Source organism: Lissotriton helveticus, chromosome 3_2, assembly GCF_964261635.1.
Source record: "Lissotriton helveticus chromosome 3_2, aLisHel1.1, whole genome shotgun sequence".
In the NCBI taxonomy this organism is placed as follows: domain Eukaryota; kingdom Metazoa; phylum Chordata; class Amphibia; order Caudata; family Salamandridae; genus Lissotriton; species Lissotriton helveticus.
The window spans coordinates 499371353-499384310 of record NC_136062.1 but is presented as its reverse complement, the minus strand read 5'-3'; the positions used below and the strand labels follow the sequence as shown (position 1 = coordinate 499384310).

The 12958-nt window shown below is 48.5% G+C and overlaps 1 protein-coding gene across 3 annotated transcripts in view; it reads left to right on the top strand.

Moving 5' to 3' along the window:
- The window catches only part of FNBP4 (formin binding protein 4), a 235524-nt gene that overhangs the window by 136851 nt on the left and 85715 nt on the right, over positions 1–12958 (top strand). For all 3 annotated transcript variants that reach the window (XM_078684505.1, XM_078684506.1, XM_078684507.1), the window contains 2 exons: positions 10503–10638; positions 11155–11423. In XM_078684505.1, the coding sequence (XP_078540631.1) occupies positions 10503–10638; positions 11155–11423 (405 nt within the window). The remainder of the gene's footprint in view (positions 1–10502; positions 10639–11154; positions 11424–12958) is intronic.

Sequence of the window (12958 nt, the reverse complement as noted above, 5' to 3'; positions counted from 1 at the left end):
ACGTAGATCATGTTATACACACACTTTTACAAGCGCTCAGACCCACATACAGCCACGTACACAATCTACCACAAGTACTTTCACACATGCGCACGATATTACTCTTACATACACTTGCAGAGACCTGCAGACAAAGTTAAACATGCTGAGAAACATACACACATACTGACAATCTATGCATACATTATCACACACCATGAATCTTTCAGCCTTTCTCACATTTTCCGCCCCCTTACAGCTAGCTGTGTGTGGTGCTCTAGTGGAGCCCAGCTTATCCGAGCGTACTTGCAGCCAGATGGCTTGTTTATAGCACTGCTATCTGTCGACTGCCAGGGCAGCCTAGGGGGGGGGGGGGGGGGGGGGGGGAGGGGGGAGTCCTACATCAGACTTTCCAAGTTGCACTCGCCCTCGGACGTTGTAGGAAACTACCTCACTTTGTTGCAGTATATATAGAGCCACAGTGTGTGTAGAGTCCAAGGGTCTCCAGAGGTTTGGTAGAGGATAAAGTGGTAGCTTGGCAGCACCAGAGGACAGTGTGAAGCGTTTGTTGTACACACTCAGTCAGCAAATGGTCTCACACACTCAAGAACTGAACTCCAGGCCAATTGACTTTGTATAAAAATATACTGTTTCTTTTTAGAATCAAGCAAGCTTGGTACAGGTAAGCAATGAATACTTTTCAGAATAAGTCATTGGACATAGAACAGCTTGAAAATGCAATAGAAATTGTACTTTGGTTTACAGGGGAGCAGTATTATGCAACCCTTAACAAATACAGTACATTGGAATGAATAGGCTTTTTCAGTAAATGACAGGTAAGTTACTTTGTACAATACTTTTCTTACTCCGTGCTGGATACCTGGATTCAGCACTGGGACATTTCCTGGAAACAGGTAAGTAAATATGTTTGCCCCAGTATTGGAACTTTCATAGATTCCCATGCTTTGTATCATTCCCCGTCGTCGGAATGGGAGCCTCGCTAAATAAAAAATGCCATAGTAGTAAGCACAAAGTGAAAAAATAGGCCTAGGCCTCATCTCATTTTGTAGCTTATCCACCTCCTTTTTGTAAAAGAGACCAAATTCTTGCAAAAGCCAATCAGAGTAGCCTCACCCCATAGAACCTTCCTGAGAGAGCCTCAGATTTTCTACCGCACGTTGTGCAAGGGAGTCTCCATTGAGCTCTGCTCAATTTTCTTCAATTCTGAGAACATTTCTACAACTTTTGCCTGTTTTTTCGTCATGTCTGACAAGAAAGCACTTTTTAGAGCCTGTGCTACCTGCTCTAAAAAGAGGTTGTTTGTTGAAGACAAACATAAAGACTGCATATACTGCTTATATCCGGATCATAAGGCCACGGACTGCAAGATTTGCAGAACCTTTTCCACCAAGATCTTGCGGGACAGAGAAGGACGCCTGCTGACTTGGCTGCAAAAGATGAAGGACCGCAAGGAGGTTCTGTCTTCTGACAGTGAGGGCTCCTCTTTGGTGGTGTCATCCAGGAAATCAAAGAAAAGGGGTAGGTCTCCTCCTTCTACTTCTGATGAGCCCCATGTCAAAGCCTTGCCCGGGACCTCTGATAGGCCTGCTTCCCTAAAATCTCCTCACCGCGGTGAAAAGGGGAGGCAGGGACAGCCTGAGGAGTCGCAACCTTCAAAAAAGGCTAGAAAGATCGTCCCTGTGACTTCACCACCCTCTGAGATGGAAAGAGGGGTGAAAAAGTCTTCCACTGCACCTCAGGAGATTGCTTCTGACAGAAAACAGCGTTCGTCGACGGTGAAAACCACAGGTGCGTCGACGATTCCTGTCAAAACAGACTTGTCTTTAAAATTGGCCTCGTCAACGGGCTCGTCGACGATGGCTTCGACGGCATCTACACAGTCGACGACGTTTAAGATGCCTGATGCCTGTTCCTCGTCGACGAAACTGACTTTTTCGACGACTATGTCGACGAGAGTCATGACGAGGACCACTTCCCACGACGACGGTGACCATGATCCTGGCTTCGAGTTCGTCGACGATCCCGTCGACGATCCAACCATCGGATTGCCCATTGTCTCAACAGCTGGAAGGTCATAACAGACCAGTGGGTCCTAAACATCAAGGAAGGACACACGTTGGAGTTTCAAGATCTTCCTCCAACGAGAGCTCCAGACGCTATTACACCCAAACATCTAAGGCTCCTTCGTCTCGAGTCCCACCAACTCTTCACCAAGGGGGCAATAGAGCCTGTACCTCTCTCCCAAAAGGGGAAAGGGTTCTATTCCAGGTTCTTCCTGGTTCGGAAAATAAAGGACAAGTGGCGTCCGATTTTAGATCTACGGCAGCTCAACACTTATCTCATCAAGTTGTCCTTCAGGATGGTCACTCTTCAGGACATCCTACGCCTTCTCAATCCAGGGGACTACATGGCAACCCTATATTTGGAGGATGCTTACTTCCATGTGCCCATTCATCCAGCTCACAGGCAATATCTTCGATTTACAGTAGGCAAGAGCCATTTTCAGTTCAGAGTACTGCCTTTTGGTCTCCGGTCCGCACCGCGGATCTTTACAAAGGTACTGGCTCCTGTGGCAGCTTTTATCAGGAGGCAGTCTTTCGAAGTCTTCCCATATCTGGACGATTGGCTGGTAAAGGCTCCTTCGTTCCAGGAAGTGTCCAGGGCTGTCATGTGCTGCAGTCAACTGTTCGACCAGCTGGGCCTTCGGGTCAACAGGGAAAAATCGATTTTGCGCCCCTCCAATACAGCGAGGTTTTTGGGTGCAATCCTCGATACGGAGTGCTGCCTGGCTTTTACTTCGGAAGAGCGCCAGTCCAAACTGATTCTCTCAGCTCGCCTCCTACAGACAAGGAAGTTTCTGTCAGTTCGCCAATACAAATCGCTTCTCGGATCGATCTCATCCTGCATACCATTAATACCACACTGCAGGCTGCGGATGCGTCCACTGCAGGAACAGTTGGACAAACAATGGCGTCAGGTGACAGGCTCCTTCGACGACAAGATAGTCATTACTCCGGCAATGCGAAAGGCAAGCAGCTGGTGGTTGCTAAAAGACAATCTTTCAGTAGGATTACCGTTCCAACTTCCACCATCTCCCATGGTATTAACAACAGATGCTTCCATGGAGGGATGGGGTCCTCCAAGAACTGAAAGTCAGTGGTCATTGGAGCGCAGTCCAAGTCCAGTTTCACATCAACCTGCTGGAACTTATGGCCATTCGTCTAGCCTTACAGGCTTTCCTTCCGAGGATCCGCAACCGTGCTGTGCTGGTTCGTACAGACAACACCACGGCCATGCACTACATAAACAAGCAGGGCGGCACGAGATCTTGCACCCTGTCAAAGGAAGCACAGAGGCTTTGGAATTGGGTGATCCAACACAATATCACTCTATCAGCGGTACATCTGGCGGGCACACTCAATGCCACAGCAGACGCTTTGAGTCGCTAAAGGAACATCAGCCACGAATGGGAACTGGATCAGACCATTCTGAACGAACTGTTTCATCGTTGGGGGACCCCACCCATCGATCTGTTTGCGACTCCTCAGAACGCCAAATGCCAGTCCTACGCAAGCAGGCTTCACCATCAGGTATCCTTGGGAATGCGCTTTTGATTGCCTGGTACGGCGCATTTGTTTACGCCTTTCCTCCTATTCCGCTAATCCCGAGACTGATCCGCAAGCTCAAGGCGGAGCCGTGCAGAATGATTCTGATTGCACCAGCATGGCCCAGGCAGTTTTGGTACACAGAGCTTCTTCTCCTCTCCCAGGATCAACCGATTCTCCTGCGTCCTGTTCCATCACTGTTAACAATGGCCCACGGGCAGGTTCTGCATCCAGACCTGAAGTCACTTCAATTGACAGCGTGGCTCCTGAGTTCAGAGAGTTCCGGGGTTTAAATCTTTCAGGAGAATGCAAAGACATTTTGGCTCAGGCCTGAGCGCCTAGTACGAATAAGACCTATCGGGCAAAGTGGAAGAGATTCTGCCTTTGGTGTCAGAGACAAGGTCTACATCCGTATACTTCTGCACCACACCAACTCTTGTCTTACATCCTTTCTCTTGCAAAATCTGGATTGGCTCATTCTTCTATAAAATTACATCTAGCGGCCATGTCTAGATTTAGACGATCATCAGGTCCTTCCCTTTGGTCTGCAAGGATCATCAAACAGTTCCTGAAAGGTTTGTTCAGGGTTTTTCCACCAGTCCGGCCTCCACCGCCAGCCTGGCATCTTAACTTGGTACTGTCACATCTAATGAAGGCCCAATTTGAGCCTATTCATAGGGCGGACATGAAGTTTGTTTCCTGGAAACTGGCTCTTCTTTTGGCCCTGACATCGGCTAGAAGGGTTAGTGAGCACCAGGCTTTCACAATTGATGAACCCTTTCTGCAATTTAAAAATGAGGTTCTCATCCTACGAACAAATCCTAAATTTATTCCTAAAGTCCCTTCAGAATTTCATCTGAATGAGCCGGTGATCTTTAAGTCCTTCTTCCCGCGGCCCTCCACGCCAGCAGAGAGGGCTCTGCATTCTTTGGACATTCACAGATGTCTCAAGTTCTACTTGGAGCGCACAAGACTGTTCAGGAAATCTTCCCAGCTTTTTGTTTCATACAGTGCTCCACGTAAGGGTTGTCCAATTTCTAAACCCTGCATTTCCCGCTGGATATCCAGCGCAATCCAGTTTTGCCATCGAGAAGCGGGGAAACCTCTTCAGCGAGCGGTTCGTGCTCATTCTACGAGATCCATGGCTTCATCGGTGGCTCTCTTCTCAGGTGTCCCGATCAAGGGCATATGTAGAGCGGCGACATGGAGCAGTGTCCACACCTTCACTCGCCACTACTGCTTGGATTCTTCTGTGAAAGAGGATGCGGCAGTGGGCCAGGCGGTCTTGAACCTTTTCCAATAAGTCGGTGAGCTTTCCTTACTATCCCGCCTTCCTATATTGCATATTTTGTATTGCTTGTTGTTGTTCTGCTTTGTGATGCAAATGTGTTCTGTTTTTCTTATCAGGATTACGTATGATATTTACAGATATATATATTACAAAATATGCTTTTCTCTTTACTGCTGGCTATTCTGATACAAAGCATGGAAATCTATGAAAGTTCCAATACTGGGGCAAGAAAACAAGTTACTTACCTGAAACTTTGGTTCCCCAGTATTGGTAACTTTCATAGATTCCCATGCGCCCACCCTCCTCCCCTGGGAAAGCTCAGCCTTATTATCCAATGATGTTGCTGTTCACAACGGCTACGAAAATCTGAGGCTCTGAGGCTCTCTCAGGAAGGTTCAATGGGGTGAGGCTACTCTGATTGGCTATTGCAAGAATTTGGTCTCTTTTACAAAAAGAGGCGGATAAGCTACAAAATGAGATGAGGCCTAGGCCTATTTTTTCACTTTGTGCTTACTACTATGGCATTTTTTATTTACTGAGGCTCCCATTCTGACGACGGGGAATGATACAAAGCATGGGAATCTATGAAAGTTACCAATACTGGGGAACCAAAGTTACAGGTAAGTAACTTGTTTTCTTTGGTTATTTGTGCGATTTTAAAATATTTTTAGATTTCAAAACTCCACACTTCGAAACTTTTTGGAAGAAAATTGTCAGTTATCCTATGGAGGAAAAACAGGCTAACGGTTCACAGGTAAGTAATTTATTGCGACAGGTAAGGTTCCAGAGTTAGATTCGGGGGTCCCCGGGGGTCAGTGATGCACTCTTGTTACACCCTCAGCGGCACTCTGGTGTCTGTGGCAGAGTGCTGTTTCGACGTCTGGCGCCCTGTTTTCTATGGAGAACCTCCGGTTTGCAAAAGCACTGCAGGCAGGGAGGACTTCTGGGTGCGACCACCACTTGGAGAGGTAAGTTGGGAAGTTAGCCGGAGGTTAGGCACAATCTGTTTGGGCACACAAGGCCGTGGGGCTACGGGTGCAGGGCTACCTTTTGGGGTCGGATCTTCTTACCAGCTCCTGCTCGCGGTTAGGGGGGCCTTATGGATTTAGGCTGCAGGCTTGAGGCAGGTCAGGGGTCGCCGGATCTCTGGTCAGGATTGCCGGGTGACCTTGTGGTGTTTTTCCACTTGGGCCGGGTTTGGCAGGTGCAGAGTGGGCTGGATTCGCGGTATTTGGCTGGTGCCAGAAATTGCAGTTGAACAAATCCAGTGCTCACTGGAGATGCAGTTTTTGGAAGTGACGGCAGGCAGGTCCTCCTGGTTTCTTGAGGTTGCTGGCTGCAGGACACACAGGGATTTTGCTGCAGCAGGTTCGAGGGGGGGAGACAGGCTGGTAGGGCTAGGAACAAGTCAGTGGGCGTCGTCCTCGTTAGCTCTGCACAGCTCTTCAGTCCTTATCATCTTTCTTGTTTTTTGTCTGGATCGGAGGAAGCAAGGTTCCCCTAGATTTAGGGGCATTACAGGTAGGTAAACGGGCAGGGACCAATGGGTCCCTTCCCTGGGGTGAGTAAACCCCCTATTATGCCACTCTCCAGTGGGAGTGGGGCATGAGCCTGTCCTTGGTTGGCTGAGTCCCCCCCCATCTTCAAGATGACGTGGGCTGAAAGTTGTGCTTCACCTCGCCTGCCCCACCTGAGGGGTCGAGTTGGCAGAGGTGGGCACACCTTTTTCCCCGCCTGTTCTCCCGCCCAAAGTGGAGGGTGGAACCAATGAGGACCAGTTGCTGAATACAGAAAATGGTCTGGAGATGCTCACAAAGGTGGCAAGCCTTTGAAGCGTCCCCTTCGTGAACCCTGCCCATCCTGGGGGGAGGTGGGGAGGCTTGGCACCTCGTCCCAGGATGTGCATTGTTTCAGGCCCCCAAGAGCGGCAAGCTCTCGAACCAGGGGTCCAGAAACATGTCTGGTGGTGGCAGTCTAGGCAGCCACTCAGTCATGTCGCTAGGAGTTGGTTAGTTTTCAGGGGGCATCTCTGAGATGCCCTCTGTGTGCATTTTTCATTAAATCCCACACTGGCATCAGTGCGAGTTTAATGTGCTGAGAAGTTTGATACCAAACTCCTCCGTTTTCGGGGTAGCCATTATGGTGCTGTGGAGTTCGTAATGACAGTGTTAAGATCAAGTCTGGTTCGCCGGCAGACCCGCTGGCGGCGAGTCATTTTCGGCAGCTTCTATCTCTTATCTCCCCAGTGGCTTTAGAACTGGCTAACCTCTCATTGAAGTCAGCCTCCGTCCCAAGGGCGTGGAAGCATGCTAAGATTATTCCATTGTTAACAAAGCCATCACTTGACCCGGACGACCCAGCAATTATCGCCCCTTATCTCAGCTCCCTTTCATGGCGAAAGTGGTGGAGGCACATGTAAATTCCATCTTATCTAACTACATCGATGAGCATAACATCTTTGACCCATCCCAACAAGGGTTTTGCCCCCGCCACAGCACGGAATCCGCTCTTCTGGTGGTCACGGAATCCATCCGTAGTAGGTTGGATGTAGATGATTCTGCGGCCTTGGTCCTATTGAAACAAAGTGCCGCATTTGATACGGTGTCCCATGAGATTCTTCTCAGTCTCTGGATGGTCGGCATTAGGGATGTTGCCCTGGAATGGATCCGGTCCTTTCTGGCTGGGCGGTCGTTCCAAGTGTCCGTGCCGCCGTTCCATTCTCAGGAACATGCCCTGGGCCAGGGGGTTGTTCCTCAAGGTTCAATCCTGAGCCCACTTTTATTCAATCTGTATGTGGGACCCTTGGCGGAGGTGGCCAGAGGCCGGGGGTTGTCCTTGGTGTCGTATGCTGACGACACCCAGCTGGTGATCGCTTTCTCCCAAAAATGCCGTACCAACCTGGAGAACTTTAAGGAGGATTGATCGATTATCTCGGACTGGATGAAGGCTAATTGCCTTCAATTAAATGCCAGCAAGTCAGAGATTCTATTATATGGGAAGGACCAGGGACTCTGGTCAGAGCAATGGTGGCCTGATCACCTGAAACCCGCGCTGTTGCCGAAGGAGATGGTGAAGAACCTGGGTGTTTGGTTCGATACCGGACTAACATTCGATAAGCAGACAAGAGCAGTAGCCGCAGTCTGCTTTGGGCTTCTGAGAGGATTAAGGCCCTTGCTTGGCTTCTTCCCTCCCAGAGTACGCCAGACCATCCTGCAGGCTTCCATCCTTGCGAGGCTAGATTATGGCAACACCTTATACCTAGGTGCCAATAAAGCTAGCATTAAGCGGCTGCAGAGGGTCCAGAACGCAGCAGCATGTATGCTAGCGGCACTCACAAGATCTCACTCAGAGGCCCGGGTGCTTTTGAAGCTGCACTGGCTGCCAATCGAAGCCCGCATTCAGTTTAAGGTGCTATGTATTGCGCATAAAATTCTGCGGCTCCATGCCCCTTTGGGGTTATTAGGTCTACAGAAGCCATATTTGCCTAGACGTGCTCTGCGTTCGGCAAACCAAGGTCTGGTCTGTGTGCCTCAAGTTAAGAAAGCGAGGGCAGGGGGTCGTTCGTTTGGCCTCTTGGCGGCCAAACTGTGGAACTCCCTTCCAGCAAGCATCCGAGCCACCCCTAACCTTCTAACATTTCGGAAATCTTGAAGACTTGGCTGTTCCCCACTATCTGATATGTCGCTCGCTGTGTCTCCCTGTTTCCTGTCTGGTTTCTGGCTGGGCTGGGACGCCTCGTCGCTGAGGCAGCCATGCGCATTACAAATCCTGTAATAAATAAATAAACTCCCAGCACCATATGCTCTCAATGGCATCACTGCACTTACAGTGCCCAGGAATGGACCTGAGTACTTTAGGGGCACAGGGATCATGCACCTGTGCCCACACCACTGGCATAGGGCACCCAGCTAGAGGGGTGGCTGATCTATGCCAGAGCAGTGCGTTTGTAGGCATGGCATGTAGACTCTTTACTTTGTTCTGCACCAAAACACGCAGCCTGCAAAGACCGTGTGTCTGTGTCAGGGTACAGGGCTTCTAAGGGTGCCACAATAAGTGCTGCAGCTCTTAGAGGCCTTCTCTGGTCACAGTGCCCTGGGTACCTATGGTACCATTTACCAGGGGCTGACAGGTGGCCCGGGATTCCCAGTTAGTTTAGGGCAAAGAACACAGGCCCTGGGAACCTGCTTGGTAGGACCCAGGGCACACCAAGAAAAAGTGCATCAGTAGTCTGGCAAAAACAGGGAACGTTACTGCAACAGAAACCCACTTTCCTGCAGCATTTACTAATGTATAGTATTTATTGCTTACCTGTGCCAGGCTTGGCTTAGTTCTAGAAATAAAATAACTAAAAGGATATTTTTTTACAAAAACAATTGGTTTGAAGTTGTCTTTGAGTGTGTGAATTCATTTGCTGACTCAGTGTACAACACTGTCCTCTGATAAAGCCTTACTGCTCGCCCACACTACCACAAATAGAGAGTGAGGTGCGATCTAACTTTACCTCTGCCTACCTTTGGGGTTCCACCGGATTCTATGCACACTATACCGCACTTTGGTATAGTGTATACAGAGCCAGCTTCCTACAGATGGCCAATTATTGCCTGGAGCTCAACTCCTCAAAAACAGAGATAATTCAATTTGGCAATAATCTGGCCGTCTGGTCTTCTAGCTGGTGGCCTTCTGACTTGGGTATGGCTCCTACCCAACCTCCAAAGTAAAAAACCTGGGGTTTCTGTTGGATAAGGAGCTAAAATACGAAGAACAAGTCAACTTGATTACTTCCTCTGCCTTTTACTGGATTAGAATTGTAAAAAAAAGAACATTTTCTCCCGGCAAATCTGTTGAAAGCGGTGGTTATCGCTTTAGTTCTATCGAAGCTGGATTATTGTAATAGTCTTTATATCCGCATACCAAAAGGTTCACCTAAGAAATTACGGACCATTCAAAATGCGGGCGCACGTTTTCTAAGAATTGCTAAATTTCTGTCTGGACCTCCATCAGACAATTGTCGCGGCGCCCGGTCTGCCACCGCATTACCTCCAAGGCTCTTTGTTTAGCCTATAAATCTCTCCATGGAAAAGTCCCAGGTTACTTTAAAACAAATGTTGTGCAGTACATCCCAGGTAGGAGATTAGGCTCATGTTCAGCCAGTCTTTAGAGGGTTGCTTCCTTCAAACCTGCCACCTTGGGGGTGGGGGGGTTGAGGGGGGAAAGGGGTTTAATAGTTTTTTCAGTGTTACGGGTCTTCATTGGAACAGTTTACCACTTGAACTGATTTTCAGGAGAAGCCTCAAAGCTGGTTAGTCCGTGATCCTCGCTGATATTACCTAGTTCTCGCTCCTTATTGCTCTGCACAGTGCCAAGACCGGCGCTTTGTAAGCTGTATCATTCATTCACATACAAAGTGTAGGACTAATGACTGATGTTAGTACTCTGAAGAACGAGGAACCCTTCGCCCACCTTTACTTTCATTGCTCATAACCCATGGGTTGTGGCAATTAGACTTCCCTTCTCCTTACCCTCTCCAGACATTGCATGTTACTTTTATTGTTGATGGCATTTAGAATTCTGAATAATTGAAGATGCTCCTATTTTAATGCTTTCAGAGTTCTACTGAGTCCACTACAACCTCGAGTAAAGCACATAAAAGGAAAGCTGCGGAAATGTCTGCGGGTTCTGAACAGCGCTCTGCGACCATCGGCAGCTGTCCTGTTCTCTACAGCCAGCCAGTCATGCCTGCAGGTGAGCAGCATATTCTCCATTTCTTTCTTTCCAGGGAATCTGTTCATTCCTCTTCATCCTGGGTGTCATAGAAGCCTTACACATAATAAACATGCTCCCTTCCTTCTGTGAGGCGTGGGCTTACACACAGGTTTTCCCCCCTTTCTTCATGGTGGTTTTAGAAATAATAGCATGTTGGGCAAACACGGACCATGAATGTCCTTCTTCCAGCGTAGAATAATGTTCAAAACAAACCACTTACTGCAGAATATATGCCAAGGTTGTGTGTCTTCTGTAAATACTATTACACCCCCACATGGTTAGGATGCGTTTCCTGAACAGTTTCTAAACGAGATCCCTCCTAACATGGTGTTCCCTTTTGAATCCATGCCTACATTCATGAGATCTGCATGCATGGGTGAATGACTTTAAATTGTGATACAACAGCTGGACTTTGGAGTTTACTTTAAAAGAACAAAAAAAAATATATTGGGCCTACACAACTCCTCTTTCCTGTTTTTTCTTCTGTCCTCACAGGCCTTCCGATAGTTGCGGTGAATCAGATGGCCTATCTGGAGCAGGCCCTACCTTCCACTGTGCATTCCCCAGTACATGGCATGGACTATGTGATCCCTAGTGTTGGTGTCGCTGTGCCCACACAGCCACTCCCCACCCAGAGACTACTGCCGATCATTAGTGCTGACCCTCCACCGCCGCCGCCACCACCACCTCCACCGTCATCCCCTCCACCACCATCCTCAAAGCCGCCGCCGCTTGAAAGAACCAAGAAAGTGAAAAAAGAGAAGGTATGCCATACTTGTTTGCCGGGGACTGCTACTATATATAGCTCTTGTTGGAAGACTGTTTTTAGAAGTGGGTCATTGGTTCATCCTACAAATCTCCTTGTTGGGCACAGCTGTCACCAAATCTGACTTTCGGTGCAGTTGAATTATCTGCAGTTATGTTGCACAGTTAACATTTGAGATGCACATCTTGTAAATCTAGAGTAGCTTGTTGAAGGTAAGTAACTTCACCGTATCTGAGCAGTTGTATCTGCTTTGACCTAATGGCATTAAAATCCCATTTCCTTCCGTTGTATCTTTAGTGGTAGTCCATAAAGGCCTCTAGTGTTTTCAGTGAAGAAAGTCGATGTTGGCCTGCAGTTCTCTGAGGACACCCACCGTTCTTACCCAATAGGCTGGCCAGAAAGAAACCATGATACCAGCTGTCCTTCGCTATTCCCTTCACGTTTTTAAATGACTGGTTTGCACCCAGGAATCAAAGTGCAAAAGATGTGACAACAGCTACAGAAAATAGAGCAGAGCTAAAAAATTAACATTGTATGAGAGACTTGGTGCTGCCACCTAAGCTATGAACTTCTAACTTACACTTCAAGGTGGGGAGACCCTCCCTTATTGCCCGGTGTCGTGTGGCAGCACGTTGAAAGTTGCCTGTGACTCTTGGTGGTGAATCCTCGGTGGCTCGTTGATCACAGCCAGCTGTGAGAATAAAGTGAAATGGGACTGACGTTCACGCTGCCAAGAAATGCAGCGCACACGACTCGCCTGACATCTTTGGTCAACAAGAGTAGTAAGAGGAAACTTTGGCCTCAGAGGAATCCCTCTCCATCCAAGATTCCGACTGCAACATCGAACATGATTCGGCCAGCCTGGAGTCTGCCAAACTAAGTCGTGTCGGGAGTACAACTGCCCCCAATTCGAAGCCCAAAAAATTGGCTCTGTCCGAAAAAGCTGCATACGGTCCACCACTGCATAGAAGCAATGGCGCGCATAGACATTGGCTAGGAAGCCCACCATCCTCTGCACTGAAAAGTCTGCCTTACAGCATGGGCCTCATCTCCCCCAAGTCTCATTCGGCACAGATACAGCGAACAGTCACTTCTGTTCCCAAAGACAAGGGCCACAGTGCTTCGTCTCCGAGCACACTGGCACAGAGATCAAAACTTTTCACTGCTCCCAAGTATTTAACCTTTAGATCGATAAACTCCTCCCAACCAATCCTCGGCGCTCCTCCCAAACCAATCCTCGGCGTGATGGAGGAACGGCTTGATCCGAGGCAGAAAACGTTACAAATTCAACCCTGAACCAAGAAGATAATTCTTCAGCCAGCAAAGCCTCATCCCTCTAAACTACAGGTCACTTTCGACAAAGCTATAGACATTCCTATACAGCCCCCCCAGAACAAGAAAAAGTACATTGCCACTAGTCCTTCACACATTCCTGTACCTACCTCTCTAAATCCACCAACACCACCCCCACCATCCACTTCACCACAGCACTCTGAAGTAGGCTGCATGTCCCCTCACTCGCCCATCCTAGAT